We start from the raw sequence: 13,828 nt of genomic DNA, 5'->3' as shown, positions 1-13,828 counted from the left end.
GGAAAAGCCCGAAAATCCTGACTCCGAATCTCCATTCCCAGGTACACAATGGATTGGGAGGGAATGAGCTGGGACTTTTCTAAATTGACTAACAGACCCAGTTCTTTGATCAAGTCCAAAGTCCAGTTGAGACTCTCCAGACAGCGACGACTCGTGGAGGCTCTCAACAGCCAGTCGTCTAAATAAAGGGAGGCTCTGATGTCCGATAAGTGGAGGAATTTTGCAATATTCCTCATCAGATGCGTAAACACCATAGGAGCTGTGCTTAGGCCAAAACACAGGGCTTGGAATTGGTAGACAACCTTTCCAAAAACGAATCTCAGGAAAGGTTGGGAGTCTGGATGAATAGGAACGTGAAAGTAAGCATCTCTCAGATCCAACGAGACCATCCAGTCCTCCTGCCTGACCGCTGCTAGGACCGACTTCGTCGTCTCCATAGTGAACGTCTGCTTGGTGACATAAGCATTGAGCGCGCTGACGTCCAGCACCGGTCTCCAACCTCCTGTCTTCTTGGCCACCAGAAAGAGACGGTTGTAGAAGCCCGGGGATTGATGGTCCCGGACTATAACCACTGCCTTCTTCTGTAACAGGAGCGACACCTCCTGGTGCAACGCTAGCCTCTTGTCCTTTTCCTTGTAGTTGGGAGAGAGGTTGATGGGAGAAGTGGTCAGAGGGGGTTTGCGGCAGAATGGTATCCTGTAACCCTCCCTCAGCCAACTGACAGACTGGGCGTCTGCACCTCTCTTTTCCCAGGCTTGCCAGAAGATCTTGAGTCTGGCTCCTACTGCTGTCTGGAGAGGAGGAGAGTCAGTGTTTGCCTTTTGAAGTCTTGGAACCTTTCCTAGACTTGCTCCTGGAAGAGTCTGGACGGGAGCTTCCTCGGCTGGGGGCTCTACCACGAAAGGGCGGAATAAACCTCGTAGCAGGAGTATCAGCCACTGGGGTGCGATAAGTCCTGGGGACTGAGGGAGCAACCTTAGTCTTACGAGCTGAAGAGGCCACAAGATCATGGGTGTCCTTTTGAATCAGGGCCGCAGACAAGTCCTTAACAAGCTCTTCGGGAAACAAGAACTTAGAGAGCGGAGCGAAAAGGAGTTGAGACCTTTGACAAGGTGTGATGCTGGAAGAAAGGAAGGTACAAAGCTGCTCCCTTTTCTTAAGCACTCCTGACACAAACATTGAAGCAAGCTCGCCAGATCCATCCCTAATAGCTTTATCCATGCAGGACATTAAGAGCATGGCTGAGTCCTTGTCCGCAGGGGAGGTCTTCTTGCTAAGGGCCCCCAGGCACCAGTCTAGGAAATTGAACATCTCAAAGGCTCGAAATACACCCTTTAGGAAGTGATCTAGATCGGAGAAGGTCCAGCAAACCTTAGAGCACCTCATTGCTGTTCTACGAGGAGAGTCTACCAAACTTGAGAAGTCAGCCTGGGCAGAGGCAGGTACTCCCAAGCCTGGTTCCTCTCCTGTGGCATACCAAACGCCCGCTTTAGAAGTGAGCTTAGTCGGTGGGAACATAAAGGAAGTCTTTCCTAGTTGCTGCTTAGACTGCAACCACTCCCCTAAAATTCTTAGAGCTCTCTTAGAGGACCTTGCAAAGACGAGCTTAGTATAAGTTGACTTGGCTGGCTGCATGCCCAGCGAAAACTCAGATGGCGGAGAGCGGGGGGTAGCAGAGACAAAATGGTCTGGGTATACCTCTCTGAAAAGAGCCAGGACCTTACGAAAGTCAATAGGAGGAGGAGAAGACTTGGATTCTTCCACGTCTGATGAGGGATCCAGGTGTGCAGCCTCATCATCAGAAACCTCATCACCAGAGTGTAGCGAAGTGAGAGGTAAGGTATGCTGAACAGCAGAATCTGCACGAGCGGGAGCAAAAACGCTTGTGGTTTCATCCTCAAGTCTCTGTTGCTGAGGCAAAACCTGAGGTTCAGGCTGCAAAGGCTGGTCAAAAGGAGTAGCAGAAGGTAGGCGCATGGGTTGAGGAGGCTGACTCCTGGCATGAGTGTCTTGACTCAAGAGTTGCGCTTGCTGTAGGGTTAGCGGATGCGCAGTAGCAGGTTCCTGAGGAACGAGTTGAGGTTCCTGAGGTGTGAGCTGCGAGAGCTGAGGTAGTGGTTGCGCAGAACGCAGTTCTTGTCTCGCGAGTTGAGGTTCCTGAGGCGCAAGGCTAAGGTGTTGAGGCTCTCGCCTTGAGGAGGGTTGAGGTCGCTGCAGCGAGAGCTGAGGTGTCTGCCTCATGGATGGGAGAGGTTGTTGTACCTCAAGAGAGTGTTGCCTCACTGGTGGAACCGCAAGTGAAAGCGGAGGAAGTAAGGTATAAGCTTCCTGTTCCCATTGCTGAGGTTGCCTTAAGGAAGGCGGAGGTAGCTGCACACCGCTGGAAACTGGCAACTCAGTACGTGGTAAGGTATCCTGAGGAGCCTCAACATCGTACGCCTGGCAGACAGGACTGCGGTTAGGCGGAGCGATCGCAGGAGGAGGTGTAACCTTCTCAGCCTGACACTCACGCATTAAGACCGCAAGTTGTGACTGCACGGACTGCAGTAGAGTCAACTTGGGGTCGGCAGACACTAAGGTCTGCTGAGGCAAAGCCTTAACAGAAGAGATCTGTTGCGGCAGCACCTTACTCCTCTTAGGAGGTGTGCAGTCAACTGATGACTGCGGCGAGTCAGAACTGATCCAATGACTGCACCCAGGTTGTAGAGCTCTTGAGGTCTGGACTTTGCGTTTGAGAGGTCTTGAGACCTGAGTCCAACGTTTTCTCCCTAACAATTCTTCAGCAGACGAGTAAAAGACGGGCTCAATCGTCTGCGGGTGGGAGTGACGGTCTCTGGAAGACACGCCCGCAACCACCGAGGATACTTCTGTGCGCCGATCAAGGCCTGCCGAACCCTTTTGCCCTTCGACATTGCTTCTCCCCTGGGCTTGGGAGCTTGCAAGAGGTCCCGGACTGGGAGGACGACTGGCACGCACAGAAGTACCCTCACGCACCACACTGACACTGACACTAGCACTTGGCACTGCACTGACACTAGCACTTGTCACAGCACTGGCACTATTACCACCCACTGCACTCTTGACCTTAAGTTCCTTGACTTCGGCCATAAGAGACTTATGATCACTAACCACCGATTCCACTTTGTCACCTAAAGCCTGAATGGCACGCAAAACAACAGACATATCAGGTTGAGGGCAAATAGTAGGTTCGGGGGTAGCCACTACAGGGGGAGGAAAAGGTAGGGGATCATGAGGTGAGGAAAAAAGTGAAGAGCGAGAAGAACTCCTCCTAACTCTCTCTCTCTCTAACTTGGTTGAATATTTAAGAAATCGGACAAATTCAAGTTCCGAAAGTCCGGCGCATTCCTCACATCGATCTTCCAACTGACAGGGTCTTTCCCTACAGTCAGAACAAGCGGTGTGAGGATCTACCGAGGCCTTCGGAATACGCCTATTACAAGACCTACATCGTCTATGGGGTGGGGCTTGTGAAATGTCAGACATCTTGAATCAAAGAGTTAGCCAAGTGGGGATTCCAAATCAAGCAAAAAGATCGTTAACCATTAATCAGAACTAAATAATAGCTATCTAAGCTAATATAGAAGTTTTCCAGTAAAGCGACAGCCGAAATCTGAGAGAAATACTTCACCAAAAGCCGTGAAAATACTCCAAGATCATAAGCGTATCCCAGAACGTCTTGCCGGAAGCACGACAGAGGAAAAATTGAGGAGGTGTCAACAAGAAGTATTGTAGTACCTGGCCACAGGTGGCGCTGGTGAGTACACCCCCTTCTAGTATAGTGATAGCTGGCGTATCCCTCCCGTAGAATTCTGTCGGGCAACGGAGTTGACAGCTACATGATTATCGGGTAAGTTTAATATTGAAAAAAGTAGATTTTGTTTACAGCTGTTCTAATGGAAGAAATTCCTCTAGATTTCCAATAGTTAAAGTACACTACTTACTGGTGAGGTCTACATTTTGTCAGTTAACTTGATGCCATCAATACCTTTATAAACATAAGCCTTACTGAAGCAATAGTGCTCAGTATGTGCTTCTATTACATTCCCCATGATTGACGTAAAAGAGTAATGCAGTGGTGTGTTTTACTTGCTATATCACAAGGCTTATCAATAAAACATAAAACTAACTTTTCACTATGTGAGTAGAAGGTTTAATAATCCATGGTAGAGGTCCTCCTTCAAATATTACTACTCTAGATGATCCCAGGGCTAGAACAGTCTCACCAGAGGAAGGGTAACTTGGATGTAGAGGTCTGTAGAGCAAAATATAAGTGACATACTTGTTTTTACTTTTTTATTTCACTGTAAATATAAAAAAATCAGTTAATTTTGTTATATTTGTCATATAATAATCATACAGTTCTGAGTACAATTGGTTTATTCAACGCCAGTTAAAAATTATCTTCTTTAAAAGAAATATACTGTACTATGAGCCAGAGTATGTTATTTACTTGTGCATTATTTGTTAATATTTTTTCCTACTTTTCTTATCTTTCCAAACATTCAACTTTTAAAATAAATATGAAAAAATTGAAGACCAATACTTTATACATGAAATCCCCATAACTAACCCCATTGTTGGACCTTGCCCATGGAGAAAAGCCTTTCTTTCAATAATGATACTCTTCAATAAGGTTATCTGTACTTAATCTTCACCATTCACTCTCTAAAATACTGTCTGTTCTTTCACTCTCCTTTTTAAATGTCTTCACTCTAACTCTTGAAATTGTGTCGAGCTCCAAATGTACTCAATAAAAAACTCAATCTTGACAACAATAAGAAAGGCTTGCGCCAACAGGCGTAGAGGATGATGATAAATAACAAGAATTATTAACTGCTGTTCTAGTTATTCACCCTTGTATGACATGTATCAATTTCTACTTTCCATTTTTATTCAAGTCATGACCAGTAATCTAAAAAAAAAATATTCCCTAAATTCAATCATAACTTCTGATCAATCTGTATGATTTGGTAGTAATTACTAAACTATAGACATTTATAAGTTACTTTTATCTGTAATTATTGCATTTAAAAAAAAATGGCATTATGTCCAAATATTCTTATGGAACATGCAGAGTAATGAACTCACTGCATAGGTTTTCACAAACTACATTTCCTGTAAGTAAAAAAAATAAATCATAACATAAAAAGGAGTAAAGCAGAATATTTATAAATAATACCAAATATAAAACTCAAACTATGTTTATGAAATGAAAGATATAATAAACTATACAAGAGAAAAAAAAACATACTGGAAACTATAGAAGGCCACTTTGCACAGGTTATGGCATAGTCAATACCAAAGTAACAAAACTGTCTTGTTTAAAGGTTTAAAGGTCGCTCATGAATGGCAGAGGCAAGGGACAGTGACACTACCCATCAGCAACAAATAGCTGTATATTATCTTTATGACATTTGACCCATGTTCTGTGCCTTTCTAATTGTTTTTAATCTACCTCTTCAATTTCTACTTTTCTGACTATTCCTCCCCCTATCATTTCTCATCAAAACCACTTCAATCCTTTCACATTAAATCAGAATGTTGACGTACATTCAACTCTTTATTACTAATTTCTTTTATAAATATCTGACTGCAAGATAGTACACTAGCTTCAAGAAAACAAATACCAAACTAACAAATGCATTGCATGACTTTTGAATAGTGTCTATGATGCTATATACTATACATAATTTTATTCCTACCGGAATGCAGCTACCAAAGTAGAAGCTTCAAGGCTCGTGGTGCTTTCGTAAGAGACTTTAACTTTGGAGAATCCTGGAGTTTTTCCAACAACTTCAGCAACAGCACAAGACTCCTCGACTTCGGGAGGTTTCACTTCTGTAAATGGTAATTAGGAGCTCAACATTTGTAATACTAAAGGATCATTAACTATAGTAAATTGGTCCTAAAATGTTATTTTTATAATAAAATAAATTTTTGAATATACTTACCCGGTGATTATATAAGCTGCAACTCTGTTGCTCGACAGAAAACTCTACGTTAAAAATCCGCCAGCGATCGCTATGCAGGTAGGGGGTGTACTTCAACAGCGCCATCTGTCGTGCAGGTACTCAGTACTCAATGTAAACAAAGAACTCAATTTTCTCCTCGGTCCACTGTGTCTCTATTGGGGAGGAAGGGAGGGTCCTTTAATATATAATCACCGGGTAAGTATATTCAAAAATTTATTTTATTATAAAAATAACATTTTTCAATATTTAACTTAGCCGGTGATTATATAAGCTGATTCACACCCAGGGGGGTGGGTAGAGACCAGCAATAAATGTTTACATTATTATGAGCTAAGGATTTTTTATTTCATTTTAGCAGTTATCAAAATAACAAACTTAAAATAAATAAGTACCTGGTAAGGAAGTCGACTTGAACAATTACTCTGCCTTTTTAAGTACGTCTTCCTTACGGAGCCTCGCGATCCTCTTAGGATGCTGAGCGACCCCTAGGAGCTAAAGTATCAAGGGTTGCAACCCATACAACAGGACCTCATCAAAACCTCTAATATAGGCGCTTCTCAAGAAATGACTTTGACCACCCGCCAAATCAAGTAGGATGCGAAAGGCTTCTTAGCCTTCCGGACAACCCAAAAACAATAATAAAACATTTCAAGAGAAAGATTAAAAAGGTTATGGAATTAGGGAATTGTAGTGGTTGAGCCCTCACCCACTACTGCACTCGTTGCTACGAATGGTCCCAGAGTGTAGCAGTTCTCGTAAAGAGACTGGACATTCTTAAGATAAAAAGACGCGAACACTGACTTGCTTTTCCAATAGGTTGCGTCGATTATACTTTGCAGAGATCTATTTTGTTTAAAGGCCACGGAAGTTGCGACAGCTCTAACTTCGTGTGTCCTTACCTTCAGCAAAGCTTGGTCTTCCTCATTCAGATGGGAATGAGCTTCTCGTATTAACAGTCTGATAAAATAGGATAAAGCATTCTTTGACATAGGCAAAGATGGTTTCTTAACTGAACACCATAAAGCTTCAGACGGGCCTCGTAAAGGTTTAGTTCGTTTTAAATAGAACTTAAGAGCTCTTACAGGGCATAAGACTCTTTCTAGTTCATTTCCAACCATACGATAAGTTTGGAATATCGAACGATATTGGCCAAGGCCGAGAAGGCAGCTCATTTTTGGCTAGAAAACCAAGTTGTAGAACATGTAGCCGTTTCGGATGAGAATCCGATGTTCTTGCTGAAGACATGAATCTCACTGACTCTTTTAGCTGTGGCTAAGCATACCAGGAAAAGAGTCTTTAAGGTGAGATCTTTCAGGGAGGCTGATTGTAGTGGTTCGAACCTGTCTGACATAAGGAATCTTAGTACCACGTCTAAATTCCAACCAGGTGTAACCAAACGACGCTCCTTCGTGGTCTCAAAAGACTTAAGGAGGTCCTGTAGATCTTTATTGTTGGAAAGATCTAAGCCTCTGTGACGGAAGACTGATGCCAACATGCTTCTGTAACCCTTGATAGTGGGAGCTGAAAGAGATCGTTCTTTCCTCAGATATAAGAGGAAGTCAGCTATTTGAGTTACAGAGGTACTGGTCGAGGATACGGATACTGACTTGCACCAGTTTCGGAAGATTTCCCACTTCGATTGGTAGACTCTAAGGGTGGATGTTCTCCTTGCTCTAGCAATCGCTCTGGCTGCCTCCTTCGAAAAGCCTCTAGCTCTCGAGAGTCTTTCGATAGTCTGAAGGCAGTCAGACGAAGAGCGTGGAGGCCTTGGTGTACCTTCTTTACGTGTGGCTGACGTAGAAGGTCCACCCTTAGGGGAAGTGTTCTAGGAACGTCTACTAGCCATCGAAGTACCTCGGTGAACCATTCTCTCGCGGGCCAGAGGGAAGCAACTAGCGTCAACCTTGTCCCTTCGTGAGAGGCGAACTTCTGCAGTACCTTGTTGTTAATCTTGAACGGAGGGAATGCATATAGATCTAGATGTGACCAATCTAGGAGAAAGGCATCCATATGAACTGTTGCTGGGTCCGGGATTGGTGAGCAAAATATTGGGAGCCTCTTGGTCATCGAGGTTGCGAAGAGATCTATGGTTGGCTGGCCCCAGGTGGCCCAAAGTCTCTTGCATACATCCTTGTGGAGGGTCCATTCTGTTGGAATTATTTGTCCCTTCCGACTGAGACAATCTGCCATGACATTCAAGTTGCCTTGGATGAACCTCGTTACTAGTGATATGTCTAGACCTTTTGACCAGGTGAGGAGGTCCCTTGCGATCTCGTACAACGTCAGAGAGTAGGTCCCTCCTTGCTTGGAGATGTACGCCAAAGCCGTGGTGTTGTCCGAGTTCACCTCCACCACTTTGCCTTGAAGGAGAGACCTGAAGCTTTTCCAGGCCAGACGTACTGCCAGTAGCTCCTTGCAGTTGAAATGCATTGTCCTTTGACTCGAGTTCCATATTCCCGAGCATTCCCGACCGTCTAATGTCGCACCCCAGCCTACGTCCGATGCGTCCGAGAAGAGAACGTGGTTGGGAGTCTGAATAGTCAGGGGAAGACCCTCTCTTAGGTTGATATAGTCCTTTCACCAAGTCAGACAAGACTTTATCTTTTCGGAAACCGGGATCGAGACCGCTTCTAGCATCTTGTCCTTTTTCCAGTGAAAAGCTAGATGGTATAGAAGAGGACGGAGGTGTAGTCTTCCTAGTGACACAAATTGATCCACGGATGACAGCGTCCCTACCAGACTCATCCACAGCCTGACTGAGCAGCGTTCCTTCTTCAGCATCTTCTGGATGGATAGCAGGGCTGGGGGCTGATCGTCTTGTTCAGCAACGTCCTCATCAGAGGGTTCCTCATCCGAAACTGATGAGGAAACGGCAACGGAGTGGGCAACGTCTGACTCGCTGAATCCGGTCGCACTGGTGGATGCGTGACGGAGCCGGACGCAATATCATGGAACTGCTGTACAGTCTGTGAACTGTCAACAACCATGGGTGCGCGAGGAAGCACAGCGTCAACCCGAAACTGTCTAGACCGTCTGGGTTGTGCAGTCAACACCCTACCGGGTTGCTGAGGTTGACGCACTGCGTCACAACAAGTCACCTCTGCTGGTTGTTGAACGTCCTGAACGTCAACAACCACCTCCGAGCGTCGCTTAACGTCAACGTGCGGCTGGCAACCCACACTGGGTCGCATCGGTGGAGGAACCACCTCAACTGGCAGACGTGAGTAGGTTACCTCAGCGTCAACAGGGCGCACAACCGACCGGTTGGAAGGTTGTTGGCCAGAAGGTTCTTCTCCGCATTTAAGTCCTCTATCAAGGACACAAGCTTGGACTGCATGTCTTGCAGCAAAGCCCATTTAGGGTCTACGGGAGCAGGTGTGGCAACAGACGGGGTTAGCGACTGAGGCGGAACCGTTTACCATCCCTGAAAGCCTTGTTATGCGTGACATAATAGTACAGCAAAACTTCAAAGGCTCGACAACAGCTGAGAAGTTGACCTGTAAACAACTTGGAGCGTCTCCTGGCTAGGCACCAGGGAGAGTCTACCAGAATTGAGAAGTCTATCTGGGCAGAGGCATGAACTCCCAAGCCGAGAACTTCTCTCGTGTCATATCAGACTCTCGCTCTATAAACCAGTTTAAAGGAAGGGAAAGCAAAGGCTGTATCCCCCAAACTCCTCCTGGTGAAAAACCAGTCGCCTAGCCAACGTAACGCTCTCTAGGAGAGCGAGAGAGCACTAGCTTAAAAACAACGGCTTCGAAGTAGCTAGGCCTAGTGTAAGCTCTGACGTTTAGGCGAACGAGGAGCAGCAGTTACAAGATCCGGACGAAGATCCTTAAAAAAATCATCATGATTTAATTAAAGTCCATAGGAGGCTAAGCAGCTTAAGGCTCCTCTCCATCTGACAGAGTCCTCAAGGGAATATCAGTAGGAGGGAGAACAGCAACTTCCTCATCTACAGGAACCTTGTCCGATAAAAGCCGAGTCTCTCACTGGTGCATTAGTAGCGGACCAGAACGCAACGTCATGTAACTGCTTGACAGTCTGTGAACTGTCAACAACTGAACTGTCAACCACAACAGGTGCGTGAGGACGTACAGCGTCCACTCGAGACTGCTTTGACTGCCTAGACTGAGCAGTCAAAACAACTCTAGAATGCGGAGGTTGACGCATCAAAACAAGTCAACTCCGATTGTTAGTGAACGTCTAGAACGTCAACAGGAGCATCAGCCAGTGGCCTAACGTCCAAATGCGGCTGAAAAACCACACGAGACCGCATCGAGTGTGGTTCTAAACAACCTGACTGACGTGACTAAGCTACGCCAACGTCAACAGTAAGCACAAAGGAACGTTAGGTTGGCTGAAAGCCAGGATATCGATGAGATAAACGGCTAGACTCAACGGACTAATCGGCAGAATAGTCTTCCATAAGGGAGGCAAGCATATACTGCATGTTTTGCCATACAACCCCTTAAGGATCAACGGAAATGGTTGTGGTAATAGACGAGGGTAACGTCTGTGACCGCAACACTTTGCCTACAAAAAAAGACTTTCGGAGTCTGTGTTACGCTTTTGTTAGGCGGCGAGCAGTTATCCGATGACTGCATAGGGTCAGAGCTGTCCTAATGGCTGTAACCAGGACGCTGGACCTGTCCTGAAAGGACTGACTTTCGCTTAAAGGCTTCGAAACCTTGTGACAGGTTTCTTATGCGAAAAGCCTACGGATGGCGAGGAGAAACAACGTCTCTCTCGTCTTATGGTAGGGGAGACCTTGGTAAGAAACACCCGATACCATAGAGGGAAAACGTCTGTTCGTTGGTCAAGGCCTCTCGAACCCATAAGTCTTTTGACATTACTTCTCCCCTGGGCTTGGGAGCTTGCAAGAGGTCCCGGACTAGGTGAACGACAGGCACGAACAGACGAACCCTCAGACGCAACACTGTAACACTTTGCGCCTCGGACGCAACACTGTAACACTTTGCGCATATCACTTTATCACTACGATTTTCTGTTTTGCACTTATTTCTACCTGAAACACGCAATTCTACCCTTCATTAAAAGGTAGTAATTGCGAAATTAGTCGTATAATGCAAGCTCATAATACCAGCAAAAAACAGAAAACATATTTTAAGATAAAAAGAAAAATCAGAGGCTGGGAAAGAGACTAAACACTAGTTCATATAACTACGTTTTCAATCTCTCACCGCACATAGCCTGGGGACGAGAATAAAAACCTAAAAACGTTTTATCCTTCCTCCCCGTACAGAGACTAGGGACGAGAGTAACACGAGAACAACGTTACCCGCTTGAACGGAACGTTTTCTCTCCTCTCTCTCCCTCCGTCTCTATCTCTCTCTCTCTTTCTCTCTTGATTTCGCACCTAAGAGAAGAGTCCAATTATATGTCGTCAAAAAAACATGTTATTTGACTAAAGGAAAAAACTGAAAGGTTTTTCAAATAAAAAGTTCCTTTAAATTAGAATTTAAAACATTTAAGCTAAGAAAGAATGAACAAAACGTCAGAATCGATTTACTCTTACTGCAAAGTGAAACCGTGATACACTCTCTCTCTATCGTAACGATAGAGCGCATGTTGAACGTCCTGAACGTCAACAACTGCGTAGCATAAAAAACTAAACGTTAGTTCATCTTTGAAAACAGTACGAAGACTATCAAAGAAATTCTTTCATAAAATATTACATTTAAAAAGTTTTAAATCCTTTAAAAGCTAAAGACGATATAAAGGGCTCAATGTTGATTAACTTCGGTTTCCAAGTTAGGACCGCCTACTCTCAGGAAAGGTCTATATAAACAAAGCATTAAAATTTATTTTATATGTTTATAAAAAATGGAAAGTTAATCGAAGAGGCCTAATAAGGGCGGAGAGATATAAAATATATAGAGGAAAATCTATAACGTGATAAGATAATTACTAAAAGCCTAAACACACTTCCGTCTAAGGGAAGGGTCGGCCATTTAAAAGTGAAAGAAAGTCCATACTCTCTTTGTCACTATAATTAAATCTATCCAAAACGAGTTCAAGTTTTGAGATGAAGATAAAACACCTGCATAGCGAAAGCTCAAAACTAGAATAGTGTACTTCACCAATAGTTGTGAAAACAAATCCAGTTAGCAACAGCGAATTAGTAGGTCTTGCCGGTAGCCCGACAGAGAGAAAATTGAGTTCTTTGTTTACATTGAGTACTGAGTACCTGCACGACAGATGGCGCTGTTGAAGTACACCCCCTACCTGCATAGCGATCGCTGGCGGATTTTTAACGTAGAGTTTTCTGTCGAGCAACAGAGTTGCAGCTTATATAATCACCGGCTAAGTTAAATATTGAAAAATTAAGATGTTAACATGAAGTGAGATACCTAAAATTGCATCAAAAAATATAATCACTTGTTCTAGTCTGTGAAATATTAAGAAAAATTAATCTAGAAAACATTTGATATATTAAGTTGAAAAACCCCAAACCACGAAGTTTATTTACCATATGTATACTACAAGCATAAGCACAGACAAAAGTAATTGAGAAAGCAGTTGATATACTAATGTTAAAAATGCCTAAATAACTATAAGTTTAGTTACCTTAGATATATATTAAGTCTAAGCAGAACAAATATACACTGATATTTAACAATATTTAAAAGCTTATCTTCGAGGCCAGAAGGAATAGACGAGAGGGCAAAGACAGAAAACAATGAAACAAAGAAACTGATAAGAGCCTTCAGCACTACATATTGTACTCAACAACCAACTAGGAACTTTGTTCCTAATACATAAATACATATACCAAGGCACTTCCCCCAATTTTTGGGGGTAGCCGACATCAACAAATGAAACAAAACAAAAAGGGGACCACTACTCTCTACGTTCCTCCCAGCCTGACAAGGGACTCAACCGAGTTCAGCTGGTACTGCTAGGGTGCCACAGCCCAACCTGCCCCGTTATCCACCATAGATGAAGCTTCATAATGCTGAATCCCCTACTGCTGCTACCTCCGCGGTCATCTAAGGCACCGGAGGAAGCAGCAGGGCCTACCGGAACTGCGTCACAATCGCTCGCCATTCATTCCTATTTCTAGCACGCTCTCTTACTTCTCTCACATCTATCCTCCTATCACCCAGAGTTCTTCACTCCATCCATCCACCCAAACCTTGGCCTTCCTCTCGTACTTCTCCCATCAACTCTTACATTCATCACCTTCTTTAGCAGACAGCCATTTTCCATTCTCTCAACATGGCCAAACCACCTCAACACATTCATATCCACTCTAGCTGCTAACTCATTTCTTACACCCGTTCTCACCCTCACCACTTCGTTCCTAACCCTATCTACTCGAGATACACCAGCTATACTCCTTAGACACTTCATCTTGAACACATTCAATTTCTGTCTCTCCGTCACTTTCATTCCCCACAACTCTGATCCATACATCACAGTTGGTACAATCACTTTCTCATAAAAAACTCTCTTTACATTCATGCCCAACCCTCTTTTTACTACTCCCTCAACTGCCCCCAACACTTTGCAACCTTCATTCACACTCTGACGTACATCTGCTTCCACTCCACCATTTGCTGCAACAACAGACCCCAAGTACTTAAACTGATCCACCTCCTCAAGTAACTCTCCATTCAACATGAAATTCAACCTTGCACCACCTTCCCTTCTCGTACATCTCATAACCTTACTCTTACCCACATTAACTCTCAACTTCTTTCTCTCACACACCCTTCCAAATTCTGTCACTAGTCGGTCAAGCTTCTCTTCTGTGTCTGCAACCAATACAGCATCATCCGCAACCAATAACTGATTTACCTCCCATTCAT

At 44.3% G+C, this 13,828-nt stretch overlaps 1 protein-coding gene across 1 annotated transcript in view; it reads right to left on the bottom strand.

The window, feature by feature from the left end:
• Positions 1-13,828, bottom strand: part of Gp210 (nucleoporin 210) — a 97,953-nt gene that overhangs the window by 48,641 nt on the left and 35,484 nt on the right. The window contains exons 13-14 of the mRNA XM_068344774.1: positions 5,724-5,859; positions 4,149-4,273 (exon numbers count right to left, since the gene is read on the bottom strand). Of these exons, the coding sequence (XP_068200875.1) occupies positions 4,149-4,273; positions 5,724-5,859 (261 nt within the window). The remainder of the gene's footprint in view (positions 1-4,148; positions 4,274-5,723; positions 5,860-13,828) is intronic.

This window comes from Palaemon carinicauda, chromosome 21, assembly GCF_036898095.1.
Source record: "Palaemon carinicauda isolate YSFRI2023 chromosome 21, ASM3689809v2, whole genome shotgun sequence".
Taxonomy (NCBI): Eukaryota; Metazoa; Arthropoda; class Malacostraca; order Decapoda; family Palaemonidae; genus Palaemon; species Palaemon carinicauda.
The sequence above is the reverse complement of the archived record's forward strand: the minus strand, read 5'-3'. Positions and strand labels throughout refer to the sequence as shown.